The sequence below is a fragment of the Vigna unguiculata genome, chromosome 3 (assembly GCF_037176805.1).
Source record: "Vigna unguiculata cultivar grain cowpea cultivar isolate G323 ecotype 2 chromosome 3, ASM3717680v1, whole genome shotgun sequence".
NCBI classification, from domain to species: Eukaryota; Viridiplantae; Streptophyta; class Magnoliopsida; order Fabales; family Fabaceae; genus Vigna; species Vigna unguiculata.
In genome coordinates, this window is record NC_140794.1 from 7,611,833 (window position 1) to 7,635,540 (window position 23,708).

The 23,708-nt window shown below is 29.0% G+C and overlaps 2 protein-coding genes across 5 annotated transcripts; both read left to right on the forward strand.

Moving 5' to 3' along the window:
* Window positions 1-4,036: 4,036 nt before the first annotated feature.
* LOC114177494 (uncharacterized) lies at window positions 4,037-11,616 on the forward strand. Of its 3 annotated transcripts, none has more exons than XM_085671095.1 (12): window positions 4,040-4,140; window positions 5,067-5,228; window positions 5,336-5,501; window positions 5,624-5,779; window positions 6,293-6,439; window positions 6,886-6,966; window positions 7,060-7,313; window positions 8,603-8,809; window positions 8,894-8,986; window positions 9,079-9,183; window positions 9,271-9,693; window positions 11,223-11,616. In XM_085671095.1, exons 3-12 carry the CDS (start codon window positions 5,354-5,356, stop codon window positions 11,361-11,363), a joined length of 1,755 nt encoding a protein of 584 aa, XP_085527221.1. In that variant the 5' UTR covers window positions 4,040-4,140; window positions 5,067-5,228; window positions 5,336-5,353; the 3' UTR covers window positions 11,364-11,616. The 3 variants fall into 3 exon arrangements, with proteins under 3 accessions (XP_027918668.2, XP_085527221.1, XP_085527220.1); XM_085671094.1 differs by having other exon boundaries at window positions 4,056-4,220; XM_028062867.2 differs by lacking the exon at window positions 5,067-5,228 and having other exon boundaries at window positions 4,037-4,140.
* A 4,933-nt stretch (window positions 11,617-16,549) lies between these two features.
* Window positions 16,550-21,318, forward strand: LOC114178005 (disease resistance protein At4g27190-like). Of its 2 annotated transcripts, none has more exons than XR_014993767.1 (2): window positions 16,550-16,737; window positions 21,099-21,318. XR_014993767.1 is itself a non-coding variant. In XM_028063666.2 (2 exons), the coding sequence occupies exon 2, from the start codon at window positions 17,166-17,168 to the stop codon at window positions 20,142-20,144; it is 2,979 nt and encodes a 992-aa protein (XP_027919467.2). In that variant the 5' UTR covers window positions 16,561-16,737; window positions 17,154-17,165; the 3' UTR covers window positions 20,145-20,335. The 2 variants fall into 2 exon arrangements, 1 of the variants encoding a protein (XP_027919467.2); XM_028063666.2 differs by lacking the exon at window positions 21,099-21,318 and adding an exon at window positions 17,154-20,335 and having other exon boundaries at window positions 16,561-16,737.
* Window positions 21,319-23,708: the final 2,390 nt, after the last annotated feature.

Here is a 23,708-nt window from a genome sequence, read left to right on the forward strand (position 1 = left end):
TTTTTACTAATAGTTATCTTACTACGTTGGATTATCTATTACAAATTAAAACTTTTAATAAAAAATATTAATTTAGTTTCTATTTTTGTTTGATTTTGTCAATTTAGTCCTAATATTATTATTTTTTGTTTGATAAAATATCAATTTTGTTCAATTTAATCTTTTTACTAATGTCGTTTAAATAATTAACAAATAGTGAACGGTGTATGTCACGATTCAATTCATGGTTTTTTAAATTATTTTAATCTTTCTTAATTTAAAAAAAAAAAATACATGTGACAAGTCAACACTATATCACGTGACAATAGTAGTACCATGTGTCAAGGTTAGTGACATGTATCAGTGTAAGTGTCAGTGTGATAGTGCCATGTGTTAGTGTCATATATTTAATTTGATTTTTATATTCGTTACTTTTGTTCAATTTAGTTCTATTTTTTGTTTCAATTGAGCAATTAAGACCAAATTTAATTTTTATCTAAATGTCACTACTAAAAAAATTTATATTTCCTGTCAATTTTTTCGTAAGAAATACTTACAAATTTTGTTGTGAATTTTTTTTTACAAGAAATTGCTACCAATTTTTTTGTAAAATATTTTGTATAAAACACTTTTCGCAAGAAATTTTATAGGAAATACTTGCAAATTTTATAATTTTGTAGGAAATGATCACCTACGAAGGAATTACCTGCCAATTAAAATTATTATAAAAAATGACAAAAAAAAGTATTTTATGAGAATTTTTAGTAGGATTTGATTTTCAGGTTAAACTATTTAATTCATTTTCAACCAAAAGTCACAAAGTATTAAATAGTTTAATGGGTTAAATATAATTTTGGTCATTGAACTATCAAGCGATTTTGGTTTTATTTCCTATTGCAAACTATTATCTAGTTAAGCCCATTACATTTTGAAACTCGTGGAATTATAAATTTTTTGATAAAAATTGTATAACATTTATATAAAAAATAAAATTGGTTTTAATTTGGAAAGGGATAAGATTGGTCCATTTAAAAAAATTGGGATTGAATTGAAAAAAATAATGAAATATAGGGACCAAATTTAATATAAGACATTGATACTGATGTGTGGTAATGACATTGATGTGTGGCAATGACACCGAAACATGTCACGAACCCTAACACAAGGCACTGTTAGTGTCATATGGCAAGATGTTGGCTTGACACGTGAACATTTTTTTACAAAGTGACATGTGACATACATTGTTCACTATCCATTAATTATTTAAACGGCGTCAGAAAAAATTAAATTGAATAAAATTAGCGAAAATTGAAAACTTATAGAATAAAAAAATATTATGACTGATTTTTTTTTTTTAACAAAAATAGAGATTGATTTAGTATTTTAACATAGGGACGAGTTTAAAATAATTAATATGCAAAATGTCATAGATAATTGTGATATTAATTAAATTATAAGCTAATAATCATTGATGAAATTTTATTTTATTTAGAGAACAAAAATATTCATAAATATTATACGATTATATTTAATATTTTATTTACTACAAACAAATAAAAAGTTAAAAAAATAATAAAATAATTGAAACATCATAAAAAAAAATAGTATTAAATATTTAAAAAATTTACAAAAAAAAGAAACAATCAAAATATGAATGTGAGACTTTATTGAGTTAAAGAGATATTGGTTAAAAATTTCAAAGACATTTTTATCTTTATAACATCTGTTAAATGAATTTATAAACTTCTAATTAATAATTTAATAATTTTAATTTTTAATATAAAAATAATAAAATCAAGAATGATTAATTATATATTAACCGGTGTCATCTGCACCTCCTGTTAGAATTCTTTTTTGACCTAAACTTTTAACTTAATATATATATAACTTTTTATGATGATTTTTTTTATTTAGGTCGTATGCTTGTTACCTCTAAAAGAAGTCCTATCATCTATAATTTCTCCTTATTTATATTTTATTTTCTATTTTTCCCTTAAATAACTTTTTTTTAAATCTAAAAGTTATTCTTTTTTGATTTAACGTTTTTCTTTTTAAATTTAACTATTTTCTTAAATTACAATAACTTAAAAGACTTATCAATAGAATAAATAAAAATTATCTATAATAAAATTGTAAAATGTAATTATTATTTTTATTATTATAAAAAATCAACACAACATAAATTACACCTGGTTAATAACCGTTTTCAAAACTGATTAGAATAATAATTGATCAATAAAATATTTTAAAAGACTAGAACATAATATTAATTCTATTTTATATCAAATTATGAAATATAAAAAACTATCATATCTATTATAGCGACATAAGTCTAAAAATATATACATTGTAAATTGTAAATTAGTTATCTTACGAGTTTATATATATATAATAATCTATAACAATATATAAAGAGATTCTCTTTTTTGTGTTAACATTTTATAATATTAGTTTCATCTTTAATTATTTTAAAAATTAATTATTTTATAAATAATTTATTTTTAACTATTATTCTAAAAACTTCTTTTGTCTTAAACTATTATTTTAAAAAATCTTTTTATATATCTTATTTTTTTAATTTTATATTTAACAACTATTTTAAAAATTAATTATATATTTGTTTTTTATCTTAACTTAAATTTTTTTGAAAATTAAAAAATCAAACAGACAGACGTTGTGCACATTAGTTACATAAATATCACGTGTGTGTTCGCTAGTAATAATAAAACTTAAATACTTTTTTTGTCCCCATTTTCATAGTGTTTGTTGCGGATGGTCCTCATTTTTACCAAATGTTTAAAATGGTCATCGTTATCGTGGTGTTTGTTACAGATGGTATTTATTTTTACCAAATGTTTAAAATGGTCATCATTTTCGCAATTCGTGTTTAATTTAGTCATTTTCTGTGTGACACCGTTTAATCAGTAACGGACAAGTGACACTGTTTGTATTACATTGTATTAGGTATATTACGTGTACTGTATAGGTGTAGTAATTAGATATTTGGGGATAAATAGGTGTATTACAATTAATTTTCAAAACCCTAGCTTACCTATTTATCCCCAAATATCTAGTTACTACACCTATACAGTACACATAATATACCTAATACAATGTAATACAAACAGTGTCACTTGTCCGTAACTGATTTAAACGGCGTCACAGAAAAGGACTAAATTAAATACGAATTGTGAAAATGAGGACCATTTTAAACATTTGGTAAAAATGAGGATCATCCGCAACAAATACTACGAAACTGAGGACGAAAAAGGTATTTAAGCCTAATAATAATAATCTATATCTATATCTATATTTATAACAATAAAGGCGATTCCTCTTTTTATGTCTACATTTCATAATACCTGTTTTATCTATATCTATCTATCTATCTATATCTATCTATAACAATAAAGGAGATTCCTCTTTTTGTGTCCACATTTCATAATACCCGTTTTACCCTTAGTTATTTTAAAAATTAATTATTTTATAAATAATTTATTTTTGATCATTTTTCTACAAATCTCTTTTGTCTTAAATCATTATTTAAGTTTTTTTACATATCTTATTTTTTTTAATTTTATATTTAATAACTATTTTAAAAATTATATATTTATTATTGATCTTAAATTTCTTAAAAATTAAAAAATACGAATATACAGGCACAACATCGCCTATGTGTTCGCTAGTAATAATAACTATAATAACCTTAGTAACATTACGTGTGCACATTCAAGAATGTTGACCGGTCAAAATTTATATCAAAATTTTAAGAAAATTCATTAGTATTTATATTTTCTTTTTCATATTTTACCATCAAATATTTTAATTTTCCATATTTATATTTCATTAACTTTTGTCTATCGAGCTATTTTAACTTTTAATTTTCCATATCGAGCTATTTTAACTTTTAATCTTTTTTCATTTGAAATTTAATTAGGATATACAAAAATAAAATAAAAACGTAAAATGTGCGAATAAAAAAAATTGATGATGCAACGTATTTTATTAAAGTCATTTCATGAACTCATTGATTTTCGTTTTTACATTTTCTCTTTACGAGAGACTTCTGAGTTTCACCGTCTCTGTATAAATAACCCTTCCGGCATTCATAAACCGACGTCGTTGCCTATCGCCTTCTCCGACCGCCGCTGTCTCCGGCCGGTTAGCCTCTTCTGCACTTTCCGACCATTGCATGCTTCTCAATTATCGTCGACACGACGAAACCCACCACTGAAGTTTACGTAGGAACTACTATGAATACCATGCATTTGACAATACAACACAGAAAACCCCTCCAATTTTGTTGCTTTCTTTATCGTTGTCATTTAAAAATAATATGAAATCCCCTATTTTACTCTTCTTTTTAGTTTCATCCAGTGTATGGACTTCTGTTGTGGGTTTATGGAATATGTCACAGAAGTATTTTTTTTTTCTTTTATGAGAGTCATAGAAGAAGCTACTTTTCACTATTCATGGTTGCCTTCACATTTTGATGCTGATACTCTATGCGATATGATGTTGGAGGGGACTAAGTTTTATCAATTGGAGTGAAGAACTTTTTTCTTTTTTTTTGGTTGATGCTATTGGTGTTATTTTGTTTAATGAGGATGAATATTCCATTATTTATTGTTATAAGATGTTGCGTTGTATTTATATTATCTCTTTAAACATAGCTTAAACTTGTATTTTTTTTTTCTGTCCATCTTTTGCCTATTTGTTGAGACCAGATCATAAAGAGAAGAATTCTATGTTATTGTGGAACATGAGAACATGGAGTTAGAACCATGAGGTTATGATTAATGATTTAGATTGTGTGTTCAAGTATAAATTCAACCCGATTTTTTTTCCATTGTAGCAAAGAGATTAGGCAGAATTCGTAATTAGGTATGCAATCTGAAGCATTAAATTTAATGTATTGGTTGTAATTAAATGATCATTGCTCACAATAACCAATAGTTCTCACCTGACGTGTATACGTAATACTTGTGTTCGTTGTATTTGGCTTTTTTAATGGTCACTAATCTTCTATTATAGTATGCTTATATTTTGATAATGTATAATTATTTCAAGATAATATCTGTTTGCAGCCTGGATGCCTGAGTTTTGATGCGAGGGTGAATTAAATTTGTTGCAAAATGAAAACTTTTGGTGGTTGTAAGAGCAATTGTACGTCCAGTTATCCGTTTAGACTGTGGAGAATTCGAAACTGAATACAGTGCAGCTGTTGATAAATTGATTGTTCTAACCTGGTGAATTGAAAATTATCAGTGCCAAATGTCACTTTAAACAGCCTGACTAAGGTTTTGGTGTGAGAGAAAATGATACGCTGCTCTTGTTTCTGATTGTTCTGTTTCAGAATTCATTTCGAGGGGCCATGGCAAAGAGAAAAGGTAGAGGACGACCAAAAGGGTCCAGCGTTCAGAAGAAGGTTAAAGAGAGTGAAGATGGTGAATTGGTCATTCCAAATACTCCCTTGAATGTGGTGAAAGTTGAGCCTTACTTTATTGAGGAACATGAGGGAGGTACACATAGATTGACTTTATCATATTATATCCTTTTTACTTGTATACTTGTATTTTACTGTTTCTTTCTTGTTGTGAGAAGAATATGCTTACTGTTGTTATATATTAACTTTGTGATTCAGGTACAAGTAGTATGCCTGCGAAAAAAGGACGGGGACGACCAAAAGGATCACAGGCTGAGAATTTTCAAGAGAGTGTCCACAGCATTTTGAATAGTCGTATGAATCCATCCAAGATCGTTGAAGTTGGTCTTGACAGTGAAGAACCACAAGATGCAGGTATGGTTACGATAATACCTGGCTCTGATTTCTCATTTTATTGTTTTGTTCAGTTCATCTTTCCTCCACTTTACACATATTCTTATTTTTTAGAAATTTGATGGATTAGTATTGATATTAGGAGAGCCACATGGCATTATAGAACTTATTTGCCTATGACAAATATGATGTTTGATCATATCAAGACGCTTATCCGATGGGAAAAGTTTGTGATGATAGCTTTGATAGTGAGTGTTATTTTTGTTTTTCATAATATTTTTTGGTAATGATAGTAGGAAATATCAAAATATTTATTTCTTGATTTGATTGGTACGTTGATTAAGGTAATGCGACAGTTATTTTCTCAACAGAGTTATTAACTGGTGTCTCTCCTTCACTCTCCGCTTCTCCCTTCTTTGTTAGCTATGTTGAATGTAGCATATATTTTCTCAAACACCTTGGGGTCGGTACATTGAAGAGGACATGTATACTGATCAATGTCTTATATTCAATATTTGTTGCATTTAAATACAGTTGTGCCCAACAAAAATGGACAAGAACGACCAAGTGGTTTGGGGCAGTACTGTCAAGAGAATGCTTGCGAGAACTTCTATGGCAATCCATCAAATATGATGGAAGTGAGTCCTCGATGTAAGGAGGAGCAAGAAGCTGCTACCACTGGTTAGTATATGTTCTATTGTCTTCTTTATTAGCTGTATACCCTTGTTTATCTAATTAAAGGCAATTTAATTTTGTCAGAGAAAAAGCTCAGGACAATTTTAAGTATATGTTCTATATTCTTCTTTTCATTAAGATAGTTTTTCTCTCTGAAAAATATCATGTTCTATACCACCAAAAGCATAACATACTCATGTTTGGGCTGCCTTTCAAATTGCTGCAGCACACATTCTGAAGCTTCTTCAATGCATTCGGCATGGATTGCTTCGGCAAAATTAATTCTGAGGCACTTAAACATTTACTAAAGCATGTTGTTCATTTGTCTTACAATTTTCAGTTGCAGTTTTTAACTTCGCTGGTTGTTATGTCATTATTAACGTTGACTGCTTGGAACTATTTCAATAACAACTGACTTCTTTTCAACCCTTTTTCGTTTGTGTATGTTTAAGATGAAGTTGACGAGCCTAGGGAGAGGGGATTATGGCAACCAATAGAGTCAATAAATCAAGAGAATCATCAACAAAATGCAGGTGGAAAGTTGGACGTGTTCATTTAACTGGCGGTCGTTTTTTCCGTGTATAAGGCTTTATTTGACACTTCTCTTGTTTTATATCGTGTTTCAGATACGGTTGTCAAGCCTAAGAGAAAGGGAAGAGGACAGACAAAAGGGTTGTCACTTCAAATGAAGCGTCAACAGAGTGCAGATGGAAAGTTGGATGTTCTCATTCATCCTACAAAGATGGTAGCAATAGGTCCAGGCCGCAATGATTTCATTACTGATCTTTCTCTTATTGTTCGCCAGAATGCACGTCTTAATGTGCGCCAGTGGAAGAAGGTTCCACAAAGTACCAGGGATACAATAGTGCAAAATATTCTGGTACGTTATGACATTTATTATGTTTGGTTTTAATCATGATTTGTAAATGATATTTGATATTAAAGGAGATATTTGTTTTTTGTCGGCTGGTACGTGGAGATGAGGCTTATTTTAACCAATATGACAAGAGAGATGTAAATTCACCTTTGAGCAAATGGTTTTAACGAAATTCAATTAGAAAGATGCTACTAATCTATTACACTGTTATGCATGAGGAATCATCAGTTTGTGGAAGTGAAAAAAAAAAGGCATGGCAGTGTTTGTGGATGTGAGGGTGGCCCAGTTGTGCTGATAGATTTTTTGAAACTACTTAATTAGACAAAAGGTATGCGTATCGCAGTTAAAGGTTTGATGAACAAGGGTGTTGCAATGTTGATAAATTGGCGCTATAGTAGTGCTATAGTGCTACTGCATTTCAGAATTCCTCGGAATGTGGTCAGATATCCTTCCGCTTTTGTAACTGGCTGATATTGCAATCTGGATCGTGATATTTACTTTGTGATTATTTATCCAATTATTTTAGCCTATGCTATGGCATTCTTCTCTTTCTTTACTTACATAAACTCTGTTTCGTAATTTTGTCTGTTGTACCATTAATTATGTGACTATCTATGTATTAAAGCAAATATGTGTTTCGAGCTTGTTAAAATTCATGCAGTGTAATATCTATTCATTTTAGGTACTCCACTGTATTTGTGTCCATGCACAGCCTTGCGGTGTCTAAGGGAGCTTCTCATTTGTGTAGTATTCTAATGTTCTTACTCTAACTTTCATTCTACTCTAGCATTGAATCTGTGTTAAATAAACCATTAGTTAATTAGTAGTTAGAAAGTTAAAATCAGTGAAAAGTATCACATGTTTGAAAATGTAGTTTTTTGTTTTCCAATCACCTTGGTAAACAGCACCAAGGTTATCAAGGTCAAACTCTAATTTCAATTAGAGAAGTCTACAAGCACCTAAAGAATAAAACTTGAGTTTGATCCTAAATATGATAAGAGAGAGGAAAGGAGAGGATCTTGTATATTTGTGTGAAAATTGGTGCCTTTGGGCTAGGGAGGTGCAGACCCTTTTCAATTACCTTATTCTTTGTAACAATATCTCAGGTTCCTATTACTCTTGTTTTTTTCTATCGGTTATATGTATGTGTGCTATAAGAGAAAAATTACTTTGTTGTTTGTAAGGCTGTTCCATTTGGTCTGTTTTTTCCTTCATTTATTCTATTAATCAATTCAAATATGTGGGTGCTTGCGTGGATAAATTAACTTCTCTGGTTCAATTTTTGTTAACAGAACAATTGGAGACTTCCACATACAGATATGGTACGGAAGGCTATTCTGCATGAAGCAGGCCGTCTATATCAGAATTGGCGCAGCAGGCTTCATGAGTATTACTTAAAGTTTGAAACCAAGGACGAGGCCTTGAAGCATGTCCCTAATGATGTTAATGATTCTGATTGGCAATTCTTGGTTGATTATTTTAGCAGCTCTTATTTTGAGGTACAATAATTTATGCCCGTCTATACACCATTGTGCCCTGTGAATGTCAATAAATTCCATGACTTGCTCTGTGTCAATCTTCAGATAATGAGTGCAAAAAACAAGGCAAATAAGGCAAAACAGCGGGTAAAACATACTACTGGGTCAAAATCCTTTCTAGCAACCAGCTATGATGCAGTGAGATTTCTGCTTAACGTTTGTTCTTATGATTATTACGTCTAATTGTATGCGTTTTCTTTATAATGCTAATAAGCATATGATTTTAACAGCGTGACCCAGTGACAGGAACGGAGCCCGATATGCAGACTTTTTGGCAGTTGACACACAAAAGGGGAAATGGGGAATGGATTGACGAAGCGTCTAAGGAAATCAATGTAGTTGAATTTCATATTACTGCTATATTTTTCTATATAATTTGATTTGATGTTCACTGTCTTCCCTAAATGATCAATTGTTCGTAGGACAAAGCTGCTCAACAAATTAATGAGAAAAGATGCCAAATAGAATATTCTGAGGAAGGGGGAGAAACAAATGAAGAAGAAATTATTAGTACTGCCTTCCAAACATTGGTTGGGAAGAAATCATATATGCGCGGCTTTGGTCCTTTTGGAGCAGAACTAAGGTCATCACCATCATCAAGCTCCGGTAAAATTCAACAGCTGCAGGCTGAATTAGATGCCCAAAAGAGAGAGACAGAGAATGCTAGGAAAGAATGTGATGAAATAAGAGCTAGACTTGTTGAGGTCGAGTCCCATCTAGAGGATGAACGGCTGAAACGCATAGAGCTAGAGGCTCGTCTCTTGGATCGTCAAAATGAGATACAGGAGATCAGCTGTCAAGTTCAGAACACCATTCAGGCTGCATTGTCTCAGTATCTTCCTCCAGTAAGTATAAAAGATAAACATATTGATGCTCAATTTTATGCACATTGGTTTAAGCTGACTTTAATTTTGAAATAAAGTAATCTTTAATATGTGAGTGAGATTCGAATTTTCATTAATAATGCTTTTGAGTCATAAGAAGCATTGGAATGATTTTCTGAACAGCAAAATATCTGACCTTTGGTATCAGAAACGTTTGTTTTTCACGCTAATTGGCTAGATGTTTTAAATTCTTATGTATATCATAACAAGGGAAGAGAACTCTCGAACTCTAAAAAACTCACACGGAGAATTGCATTCAATCTCTTCAAGTTATGTTTTAAGGAGACTCCTTATTTACAATGGAGGAGCTCAGCTTAAGGGAATGAACAAGAAAATGGAGTTAACTTTCTTAATCAAAAGTTAACTCCATTAAACATGATTAGTACATTCTAACCTCTTGAAATTAGGAAAGTATAATGATTATATGTAAAAAGCAATGATGACTTGAGAGGGAAGCACATGGATGGTGTCTGAGGGAGTTCCAATATACACAATAAGACTCTTGAAAGCTTGAAGGGTCAAGTGGAAGAGTCGAACTACCCATGTGCACATGAAAGTGACATCTCGTAGTTTAGAAGCTCCAAAAAATGCTTATTACTTTTTAGAATTTCGTAGTTCTAACTGCTCTTAAGTTCGTCTAAAGACTTTGAAACTACTTATATACAAATCTTCTAATCTAATGTTGCAAAGCTTTGAGTCTTTCTCTAGTTAGCCTCCATTGGAATCTCCCTTTTATTTTATTTTTTGTCTTTCTTTGTCATGCTTATTGTATTTATTCCTTTAAGTTCCTCTCCTCTTTTTTCAACAAGCTCTTCTTCATTCTTATTTACACCAGAATATATATGGATTAAGCATTTATCATAGGTGCCCTTCCATGAGTAGCTTAGATTTTAGCACGAACCATATATAGAAAGTTCTTTAGGTGTTGTGTCCTTATTTATAATTTGAATCTCATCTCATAAAATGGATACTTTTAGTGTAAACTTTTACATGTTATCAAGATGAAATACTAATTTTAATCTAAAGACAGTACAAATAGGTTCCTATAAAATCAGTTAAGTTGTCCTACATTTTATTACATAGTAGTATCATACTATAAATTATAAATTAGTATTTGTCGTAAACTTTGAAAGTAGTAATACTTGGCTGCTGAGCTGAGAATTTGTCTGCAGTTAAAGGAGAGAACTGTTGTGTTTTAACCATTTAAAGATTACTATACATTTTGGGTTTTGCCTTTGATCTTGTGGAATGAGAGTAATATTTAGCCGTTTCAGCTGTAGATTTCTTTCCTTCTTCTTCATCTTGAATCTTGTCAAAGTCTCCAAAATCTTTTTTTAGACAATAGAACAAGTTACTTGCTAATTAGATGTATACATTTTTAACTATCCGTCCACTTTGTGTGCGTTTCTTCTTTTCATTTTTCATATGAATGTTGCGTCTTTAAAATTTTCCTCTGATGTGTTCTTGTTTCAAAATATTGTTGTGGATAGAAAAGCGAAACCGAGACCTCAACGAAGAATAAAAGAAAGATCGCAGAGCTTGAAGCACAGCTCCATGGTGCAGAGGATGTGATAACAGATATTAGATCAGAATTAATTAAATATCGGAAGGATCAGGAAAGTAAGGATTAGTATTAAATTTCTTTTGGACTATGCTTATTATGTTCCAATAGCTGCTACTGCTAATTGGTAAAGACTTATTTATATTATATGTCAATTTAGTGCACTGTACTGTATATGCTCGTTCAAAGTATTTACCAAACCTTTATTTGTTTAATTTTAGATAATCTATATTAGAACTAGGCTTTTAAGCATTATACAATAATTCATCGCCATTGGATTGAGTGGGTCTACATGACTTTTTAAAATTTTATTAAACACTAAATATACTTTTAGTCATATGCTCAAAATATTTCACTTTTTTATCTTTTGATTTATTATGAAAATTTTGTTAAGGGATGTCATTATTTAAGTTTATTAGATAACTTTATATAGAACGATTATTTTGGTGGTCATACACAGATGAGCAACAATAGTATTATTAATATTGTAAAACTTCAAAGACAAAAATTAGCATTTTGTAAATTTGGAGAATTGTAAAATGATTTTTTTTTTTAATTTGGGGACTAAAAGAAATAGTGCATCCAATTTAAAAGACAAAAAGCATAGTTAAATTTTTAATAAAATTTGAAAAAAAATCATGTTCTATGAAGGTTTAATTAATAATTTATTTCTTAGTTCTTATATTTTATCAAAAGTAATAAAATTGACTCTATTTAAAAAATATTAAACTCAATTAAGTAAAAATAAATATAGAGATTACACGAATCATTTATTTCTTCCTACACCTCCCTTTTCTCTCCTTAACCCATAAACCTCAAATTAGCCTCATTTAAATTATAATAAAAAGGTAGAAGTTGTCCCTTTTAAAATGAATTCGAGACTATGCAATCCCGAAAGTACTTTTAATCCAAAAACAAGTTTCGAATTATGCATTCAATAAATACCTTTTTATTATTCAATTCAGAATATATTTAAAAGTAATTATATTTTTAAACACACAATTCGAAAATTATTTTTAATTCAGGAATAATAATAAAAATTTTATTTCAACTTTTCCTGTCATCGCACGTACTATTTTTGGGTTTTATCATTTTTACATTACGCTTCATCTATTGTCATTGTGTTTTCATTTCTATTATTATCTAAACCAAAAAATAAAAATACAAAATTTTTATGCACGATATCCTTATTAAAATTCGAGTTGAAAAGAGATTGATTCGTTAAGTGTTTAGGTAAGATTCGTTTATGCGATTAACAACTTTTACATTAAATTGATTTTCTTCATTGATACCTAAACATGAAAATACCTTAGTTAGATTGAAATCAAGTGTAGGTAGATCCTATGGAAAAAAAATCATATCAAGTCGATTTAGTTGTAAACAACAATATACAATATCAATCGAGATTAAATTCTCGAGAAACACATCTTTCATTGTAAATTTGTTTACTAGTCAGAAATCCTTAGGAGTACATTTTGATATGTTGTCAATACTGTTAATATGTATAATACATCAATAGGACTTTTGGTTTCAAAACGAATAAGTAATGTGAAAAACCTCTAGCACTCTATAAGTATATTGGGAATGAGATTGATGTGACCATTTTTAGTGATGGGTGAAGTTATCCTCAAAATAGACCGCTTAAGAATAGAATGACAAATAAATTCGTCATCGTCCTTGTCTTTCATGTTTAAATTATTAAAATATCTACAATTCTCTTAATCTTTAGCTTTATAACCCGTTTTAGTCTTTCACTACATATCTTTTTTCTTTTCTTTCCTAATTGTTTCACTTGTTCTATATCCACTAAATTCACATACATCTTCAAGGCATTTTTCCTCTTATCACAACTTTTGTTGTTAAAATTGTGTATTATCAATTATAGTATTAAATAGTTTTTATGTTCCACATTTGAATATTTGCACTACTTTTTAATATTTTTATTCAATTATAGTTCAAGTGGTGTATTATAATTTTTATTATTGTATAAAAAGAAATTTCATTAGAATTTAAGAAAATGAAGTAAAAATACATTTAAAATATTTTTAAACTTTAAGATTTGTTTTCATTTTATAAATTTTTAATAATATTGATTTAATTTTATCCACTGTGTTTCATTAACGTTTGTAAATTTAATAAATGTTTTGGTTGTCATAAAATTTTATTTGGTACTATAATTTGAAATGTATGCATTTTTTTTTCTCTAAATATTTGACAATGAAGAAACAAGAATAGATAATTTTGATAATTTCATATTTTCTTTGTCATTATTTTTTTTATGAAAATTATTTATTTGATATTGAAATAGTAAGAAAACAAATCTGGATATATCTCTTACCAGGTGTGGATAAGGATGAAATAAAAATGTTATACCTATTAAATATGGGAGAATGATAAGTTAATAAAGTTTTTTCTTACAAACTTTGACAAACTACTAATTTGGGTAAAAATATTATTTTATTATTTTATTTTAGTTAAAAAATAATAAATAATCTATTTTAATTCTATTTAGGGAAAATTTGTCAACTTTGTCAAAAAATTTCTTGTGAAAAGATAATTTTCCTAAATATGTATATGGTTATGGGAATAACCTTTTTATTTGAAAATGAAGATACATAATAAAATTCGTTCCCGCCCGTTATCATCCTATTGAAGAATTTCATGGCTATCATTAAGAAAAGTAGAAGTTGAAAGTTAAATACAAAATGAAATAACAACAAAAATTCAAGGACAAGAAAATCTTTGTTCATGAGCATATATCAACATTTAAGATTTTTTTTAAATAGCACTAGCTTTAAATGCTTTACTATATGAATCTTTAGGTATAGAAATATCATTGGTGTATTAAAAGTAATAAAATCAAAGTCATTAAATTGAGTGGAAAAGAACTTGGAGAAAAACTTAAATAACAACAAAAATAAATTGTTTGATAATATTACTTCTGTGAAAGTAACATTTGATGATCATATCTTCAAGATTCATTGAGAATTAAATGTTTAACTTTCTCAATAACTTTATACGTTTGACTATTTTTCATCGAAATAGCAGTTGGATCTAAAAATGACGTAGGCAACATATTGTATAGTACGAATTTTTTTAGGTCAAAATTTGGTTTCTGGAAAGCCAAATTCTGAAGTGTATTATTTTTTAGGTTAAAATACCTTTTTTGTCTCAATTTTCGTCAAATTTTTTCAAAGAAGTCCTAATTTTGGTTTTGTGTTCAAATAGGTCCCAATTTTCGTCAATTTTGTTCAATTGGGTCTTTTTTTGCTAACACCGTTTAAATCATTAACGGCCATGAACCGTGACTGCCACGTGTCACTTCGTGATTTTTTTGAATTGTTTTTAATATTTTTTTTAAGTGTACATGTGTCAACCCAGGAGCGTGCCATGTGTCATTTTGTGGTTTTTTTGAATTTTTTATTTTATTTTATTTTGTTTTTTTTAAAATGTACATGTGTCAATCCAGTAGTGTGCCACGTGTCAAAGTCAATATTCTATATTCAATGTGGTCCCTATATTTGTTAATTTTATTCAATTAGGTCCCAATTTTTGTTAACATTAACCAATTTGGTCCCTATCGAATATGTGACCAAATTTAATTTTTATATCAAAGTTATAATGATGTGAATTTTAATATATTATATAAAAATATTTAATAAAAAATGTGAATTTTAATATAAAAATTAAATTTGGTTTTAATTTGGAGAGGGACCAAATTGGTTAATGTTAACAAAAATTAGGACCTAATTGAACAAAAATAACAAATATAGGGACTAAATTAAATTTAGAACATTGACTTTGACACGTGGCACTCTACTGGGTTGACACGTGGACAGTTAAAAAATATTTTTAAAAAAATTTAAAAACAATTAAAAAAAATTCAAAAAAAATTCAAAAAAACCACGAAGTAACACGTGGCAGTCACTGTTCATGACCGTTAATGTTTAAACGGTATTAGCAAAAAAGGACCCAATTGAACAAAATTGACGAAAATTGGGACCTATTTGAACACAAAACCAAAATTAGGACTTCTTTGAAAAAACTTAACGAAAATTGGGACCAAAAAGATATTTTAACCTATTTTTTACAAATAAATCTCTTCCTCCTTTAAATGAAAAAGGAAAAATTAATATTCAATTCAGAATAAAAAATGTTATAGCACGATTATTAATTGTATTAATCTTATTTAAAATTAAATGTTTATTTACAAGATAAATATCTTTTCAACCATCATTTCCCGAAAATTTATGTCAACAATAAAAGACTCAAAATATAAAACTTTAATTAAACAGATAAATTTGTTTATTTTAAAAATAAAATTTTGAAGACATTTTTTCTCTTATAATCTGTATTAGAAAAAAAAAACTCATGAAATGATGATATAATTAGTTATGTTTTTCATAAAATATTCTTATTGACGAGTTGAAAACTTTATATATATATATATATATATATATATATATATATATATATAAAATTTATGTTAGCTATCATGTTGAAAGATAACATCACACTCTATAAAATTTAAGAAATAGATATTCTTAGTTTAATTTTTTCTAAAGATTGAAAATTTTCATTGTATCATGTTTGAAAATCTTATGTTTCACTACCTTTATTTAAAAAATATCGTAGCATGAAAATTATTTCTTTGTCATTTTGTTACTCTGTATTTAGAAGAAAAAATAAATACAAACATGGACGTACCTTTGTAATACTTTCTTTATACCACTATAATAACAATTAAAGGATTATTTAGAAAATAATGTGTTAAAAGATATAGCAAAAATGTATTAAGTTGTTTAGAAAGTTTAGATCAATCGAAGATGTTGAGAACCAACAATGAATGCTCTAACATTCTACAGGCATGTATTACAAAATAAAAGTTTACACAAAGTAATAGAAATTTTTAAGGTACTAATATTTAAAAAAAAAAGTTAAATATATTTTTTCCAAGTTTCATAGAAATTTAAAATTAGTCCCTCTTCAAAAATTTTATCTAATTTAATCTTTTATATTTAAAAAAATGCGTGAATTTAGTCATTTTAATCAAATTTTATTAAATTGATCTAATATTTCAAACACATTTCATAATAATATTTAAATTATTTATACCGTTTAATACATTTTTATTTTAATATTAACTCAATTATTATCATAAAATTTTTAAAAAGAAATTAATTTCAAATTTTAATTAAAGTACTAAAATCATATTTATTCCTTAAAAGAAAAAAAAAGATAATATTACAGAGAAAGGCATGAACACCACAGACTTCATGCGTTGACTCAAAAAACCTCATAAGGCAATTACGAAACACCTCATTCATCATTTTGAAAAAAATCAGGACAATCTATGAAAAAGAGTTGCTGGCAGAAGTAGACACCATGAATCTTTTTTCTTAAGTGTCGGCATGGATTCTAATTCTTAACTGTTAGCAAAGAAGGTACACATGAATCATTCTTAACTGTGTTTGCTCCTGTATGTTTCCCTCGTATAGATCCCAATTCTCATGATCACTCTTGTTTTATCTAATTTCATTTTGTATACTAGTTTCGTTTTAACTGGTGCTAATTCCACACTCACTGGTTTCACTTTATGTAAACAAATATCCGTAAAACCTGTAATAAAAAAAAAAAAAAAAATTGTGCTTCTTAATGATTACATGAGATTCAATCATTAGTTTTTACAGGTTGAATGTTTGGAGTGTTTCATATTCATATTGAATAAATTGATGTGTTTGATTATGCTTCAAAATTCTATACTGCTGATGACTAGGGTTCAAGTTGTGTATCATATATATTGAGAAAATAGGTAATGTGAAGTAGTTTTACACTTTCAAGCTTTTCTTTGTTATCTTAGGCTTTCAAAATAATGTCTGGGCTTGAAGTTGTTGGCCCTCTTGTTGGAGAGATGGGATCGATTGGGGTTGGAGAAATGCATACTACAATTACATCTAAAATTGCATTTTCCAAAAATCTGGATGACAATTACAACATTTTGGTCAAAGATACAGAGATGTTACATGCAATAAAGAAGGATAAAGAGATGAAAGCTCAAAGAAACAGCCACAAAGACACTACCAATGCCTACAAACTGTGGACAAACAGGGTATCAGAGACCACAGAAGAAGTACAGAAACTAAAGCTTAAATATGAAGAAAAGACCCTGCCCTGGTGGCGGATTCAAAAGCGTTCTCATCTGAGTGAAGAAATGGAGAAGAAGAGCAATTGTATTCGTCAACTTATGAATGATGAATGTTTAAAAGATTTTCTTGTTGATAAACCACCAGAGCCTGTTTTAAAGGAGTTAAATGTTCCTCAGATAAGTGGATATCCAACCCTTCAAGGCGCCTTCAACAGTATTCTGGTTTTGCTGAAAAATAGTAAGATCAAGATCATTGGAGTGTGTGGAACAAAAGGGGTGGGGAAAACAACTATAATGCGGAATCTAAACAACAATGAAGAGGTAGCTAAATTGTTTGAAATTGTCATTTTTGTAAAAGTCACCTCTAATGATAGTAACCTTCAAGAAAAAATTGCTCATCGGTTGATGTTGGAGAAAGGGACCAACAAAGAAGATAGTGATTATGTTGCAAGAAGAATACACAGAGAGCTAGAGAACAAAAAATACTTATTAATTTTGGATGAGGTTGAGGATGCCATCAATTTGGAGATGTTGGGAATGCCAAGTGATAGTAACAATGGCAGTAAGGTGGTGATTGTCACTCGATTCCCTCTTGTTTATAAGTTGAATAGGGTGCAGAGGGTCATCAAAGTCACGGAACTATCTCCCGATGAAGCATGGAAGATGTTTAGAGACACTGTCCATGCTTTCAATCCTAAGATCGATTCCCCTGACATTCAACCAACTGCAAAACTTGTATGCAAAAGATGCTCTCGTCTTCCACTTCTCATTTACAATATAGCAAACTCTTTTAAATTGAAAGAGTCTGCTTCTAGTTGGTGGGCAGGACTTGAAGATCTTAAACCATGGCCAGAACTTCAAAGCCAAGGTTTAGAAGAGTTGTACTCGTGTCTGAAGTTCTGTTACGATGAACTCAATGATAAAAGGAAGCAGAAATGCTTTCTATACACTTCACTGTATCCTGCAGAAAGCAAGGTTTACTCTGATTATTTAGTGGAGTGTTGGGCAGCACAAGGTTTGCTTGGTGATATAAATGATAAAAGATCATATCAAAGTGCACGCAATTGTGGTGTTGATATATTAGAACATCTTGCTAATGTCTCTCTACTGGAGAAAGGAGAAGCAATGATATATGTTAACATGAACCATTGCATGAGACAACTTGCATTGCACATATCCTCTAAAGATCCTGAGTGTAGCTTTTATCTTCAAGACGGTGAAGAATCTGAAAATCTCTCAAATTCAAGAGCTTGGCAGCAGGCTAGGTGGGTCTCTATGAGACAAGTACATGATTTACGAAGAAGTCAAGATTGCAGCACGATTTTGACATTATTGTTGAGAAAAAATCCCGAGCTAACTGCACTACCAGAGAGTTTTTTTGAGAACATGAACAATCTACTTCTGCTAGACTTGTATAATAGCATGATTACACAACTGCCATCATCTCTAGCAAAATTGACTTGTCTACGGGGTTTATTCTTGAACAGGTGTGAGCTATTGGAATCACTATCATCTGAAATAGGATTACTTCAATTTCTAGAGGTCCTTGACATACGAGATACTAAAGTAACTTTCATACCTCTACAAATTGGTTTTTTGACCAAGCTAAGATGCCTGCGAATCCCATTCATTGCAAGTGAAGATAATGGAGTTCAAAATGTTCATGCTATTTCAAAGCTTCATAGGTTGGAAGAATTAACTATTCAAGTCATATCCTATGAAGAGTGGTGCAACCATGCTGAAAATGTGCTGCAACATGTGGCTTCTTTGGAAAATGTAACTCATCTCAGATGTTGTTTTCCCTCCTCAATCATTCTTGGAGAATTTCTTTCAAGAAGCAAATCATGGCATAAGAAGCAGAGTTCATTTATATTCACTGTAGGATGCCAGAACTCAAGGCGACCTCAAATACTTGAATCCTTTGAATATAAAATTACTAATTATGTGAGGTACTACAATGGTGGACAGAAGGATGACCCAGCAATTATTGAGGTACTACCAAAAACTGATGCATTTGAATTAGTCTGCCATAAAGATATAAAAAAATTGTCCAATTTTGCTGGCATAGCTTGTTTGGAACGCATTCGTGGGCTTTTGATTAAAAGATGCAACCAAGTTTTGACAATTGTGTCAGGCGAAACAAGTAACAATGCCATGAATGGAATCCAAGTAGAAACAACAGTCATCTTACCAAATTTGGAGCAACTTTATTTGGAAAATTTGCTCAATTTAAAATGTGCTTTTAGAGGCCCCCTGCACAGTGGAACATTTTCCAGATTGCAAACTCTGTCATTGAAAAATTGTCCAAGACTGAGTCAAATTTTCAGCAATGGAGCAATTCAATATTTTTCAGAACTTCAGAAGCTGAAACTTGAAGATTGTTCAAAGATTGAAGAACTTATCGCAGAAGACATTGAAAGAGAAAGGGATGTTCTTCCAAAACTGGAAATACTTCTGCTAGTTAACTTGCCTAACTTAAAAAGTATATGCGCAACTCATACATTGGCTTGGTCCTCTTTGGAGCTGTTAAGGATACATAATTGTCCTAAGTTTAAAACTTTACCACTGGAGAGTGCCAATGCAGTCAACTTAAAGTCCATCAAAGGACCGCAAGAATGGTGGGCTAACTTGGATTGGACAAACAATGAAGAGGTTCATCAGCGATTGCAACCCATGTTTGTTGCTTCCAATGAGTACTTTTCTTAAGTATTTTCTTTCATGCTGTTGAATATCAAAAATAAGATGTGCTTGCTTCTCCTTACTTTATTGGAAGAAACTAGAGAGAAAGGCAGCTTGTATTGTATTGTTTTATGGTTTATGGTGTGTTTGTGCCTAAAAAACTTTTAGACTTGGAACTAAGTCAATTAGAACCGGTAATGTTTTTTCATTCAAACTTATATTTCTTTTTATGTATATTATTTGTCTTTATAGTTAATGGGATAATGAAGTGAGAACCTCTTTTATAAGTATTATTGGAGATATCACTTCTACTAGAGATAAAGTCAAATTATATTATATTTCATCTAGTAGTTGGATGAGTGAAATTTGTGCATTTTTCGCCTAGTGAAAGGATGGTTTGCTGAGCGAGTAAATCAGAGTCTAAGTAGTTTTTATATGATCAATTGTTGAAATTTTGGGTTGTTGTGAATGATTTTTATGAAATGGTTGGTGTATGAGATTAAATTAAGAATAGTTGATACTAATTCAAGGATGATTAGTGGTGATGGGTAGTAGTGTATGCATTGAAGTAGGGGTTCAGTTAGAAGTTATCCCTGATGTTCTAATAACCATTCAATTCTCAAGTAGAGAGGAATGGGGTATGTGGTGAGAGGAGAAGGAGATCCTAGTTTAGGGGCTTTACCTTGACCAAAGACGCTAACGGTGGACTAACCTTGTGTGTGATAGGGTGAAACCCTTTAGTTATGGCTATGCAGAGTAGTAGTTGTCACCACAAGTGGACAACTTACCAAGGTCCAATATCAATGCATGTATCTGAAAAATTGAATCATGTTTAGGTCCTTGTATGAAATAGTATGATTTCAGTAATTGTAATCTCTGATGATTAAACATTTTTGTACATTAGCTTACCATTTTCTCTATGTCTTGTTTTTACTTGTGTTTTATTCTTATTTGTAATGATCACCTTACTGGTTTGAGTAGACGAGAAAGTTGTAGCTGGACCAGTTCAAGGAGTGAATGATGCAGCTGTTTAGTTGATGTTTAGGACTCTTGTGTATATTCCTTTTTTTTTTAAACTATATGTTCGTAGTTGGTTATGTATAAACCTATACTTCAGTATATCATTTAGATGACTGTAATAGGTTGATTACATTTTAGTACTCATACTTATGATTACCGATATGAAATATCTTGTTTAGTAGTGACGCTATTTACTTCAAACTTTTTTAAAAGGTGAAGATCATAAAAGCAAAATATTTTTACAAAATAATTTACAACATGTTTTCATGCACTCCAATTGGTATGAAGATTGATGGTTCGATGAACAATAGTTCTACTCCATCACAATTCATTCTTAATAGACAAAACTATCATCATATTGAAAGTTTATTGTCAGAAGACAGATCAAACAGAGTTTGCACAATTGAATATATGATAAGAAAATGAAATCAATAACATAATAAAATATTTTATGTTAGTTAAAATATATTTTATGCTTCTTAAAATATATATTTCTGTTACAATTTGTTGACCTTTGTTTTATTAAATATATTTTAGGTCGAATTCAAAAAAAATCTATAGTAGATAAATCATTGGTTAAAGATTTTAATCTATTCATAACGAATGTAACTTGAGTCAGCAAATATCCACAAATATGATGACACGACGAACTCGACAACTTATATGAAGGCGTACCTAATCCAGGTTGGTATTCATACTTAAGAGAAAAAAGTGCTTTGAAGATCACATCATGCACATGGGTCTTTCTTCTTGCACCTCCAAAATTTCTTTAAATTTCCAAAAAATTCTTTGACCATTTAAGGAAACCCGCTGACGCCACACTCCCAAAATTATGTCGACTTCCGGAAGTTAAAATATGACTTCCGAAAGTTAAAATATATCACCGGAAGTTGATTTCTAGAAGTCAAAATGTATCACCGGAAGTCGACTTCCGAAAGTCAAAATGTATCACCGGAAGTCAACTTCCGAAAGTCAAAAATTATTACCGGAAGTCGACTTTCGGAAGTCAAAAAATATTACGGAACTCGACTTCCGTAAGTCAATAAATTAATTTTATTTTTAATATTTTTAATTTTTTTAAAAATTTATGTTTTCTAATTTTTAATTGTTTTTTTAGTTTATTATTTATTATTTTACTTCTTCTTCATGTTTTCATATTTCTTAATATATATTTTTAAAAAAACATTAATATCTATATATATAATTATTTTTATTTAATATACTGAAAAATAAATATAAATATAAATATAAGTAACATTAAAATAATATTAAACTTTAAATAAAAAGAACAAAAAAATAAAAAAAAATTATTCTGCTTCATTTAATTTTATTTAATATTTAAATTAATTTTAAAATAATAAAACTTTAAATTAATATATATATATATATATTAATTTTAAATTTCATATTATATATATATATATACATATATATTATTTTAAATATCATTTTGTTTAATTCTTTTTTATTTTTATTAAAGTTATCTTAAATTATATAAAAATAAATTTAAATTTAAAAAGATAAAAAGATATATAATTGAAAAAATTTAACAATTTGATTAAAATTAAATATTTAAATTTTAAATAAAATGAAAAATTCAAATAAAATATAAAATATTATACACATGAAATATATAAATATCATAATTATAATAATATTAGTAAAATAAATAAAAGTAAAAATAAAAGTAAAATAAAAAAATAGTTTAAATTAAAATAGTAAAACTTTAACTAAAAACAGAGAAAAAAAAAATATATATATATATATATATATATATATTCATTTTTTAAAATTTAAAGTTTTATTATTTTAATTTAAATTATTTTTCAATTTTATTTTTTATTTAGCATTTTTTTACTTATTTTTTATTTTCTAAAATATTTTTTAAAAATTTATATATTTTATAATTTTTTATATTCTTAATACGTGTTTTAAAAAATAAAATAAAATAAAAAGTAGAAAACATAAATTTTGAAAAAAATTAAAAATATTAAAAATAAAATTAATCGTTTGATTTTCGGAAGTCGACTTCCGGTAATTATTTTTGACTTTCAGAAGTTGACTTTCGGGGATATATTTTGATTTCCGAAAGTCGACATCCGGAAGTAATTTTTTGAGTGTGATGTCTGTAAGTTTTCTTAAATGATTAAAGGATTTTTTGATAATTTAAAGAAATTTTGGAGGTGCAGAAAAAAATAAAAAAAATGAAAAAAATGCTTGAAGGTGTAGAAAGAAAGACCCCTTGCACATAGAAGTGTGTAACTTGGAACTTATCCAACTTCTGGAAGCCCAACCACCTCACCCCGTGTGACCCAACAAAAAAGTGTTCCTATTAACAAAGTATTGAAGGACATTGAAAATACTTTAATTTATTTTTTAGTTTAATTGATAATTGATTATTCTATTATGAAATCTCTCGTTAATAATTTAATTGATGAGATGACAACTTACTAAAATTACCAAGTAATACAACCCTGTTTCTCATATATTTAACTTTATAAAAAAATTCTTTTAATTGCTGGATTAAAATCTTTTAGATATACCTTGTATTAAAAGATTCAATAACATAAT

Coding starts and splice junctions, on each gene's coding strand:
- LOC114177494 (XM_028062867.2), top strand. CDS start 5,354: ATGGCAAAGAGAAAAGGTAGAGGACGACCAAAAGGGTCCAGCGTTCAG. Junction 6,440..6,885: donor GCAAGAAGCTGCTACCACTG/GTTAGTATATGT, acceptor TGTATGTTTAAG/ATGAAGTTGACGAGCCTAGG. Junction 9,184..9,270: donor AAGCGTCTAAGGAAATCAAT/GTAGTTGAATTT, acceptor AATTGTTCGTAG/GACAAAGCTGCTCAACAAAT.
- LOC114178005 (XM_028063666.2), top strand. CDS start 17,166: ATGTCTGGGCTTGAAGTTGTTGGCCCTCTTGTTGGAGAGATGGGATCG.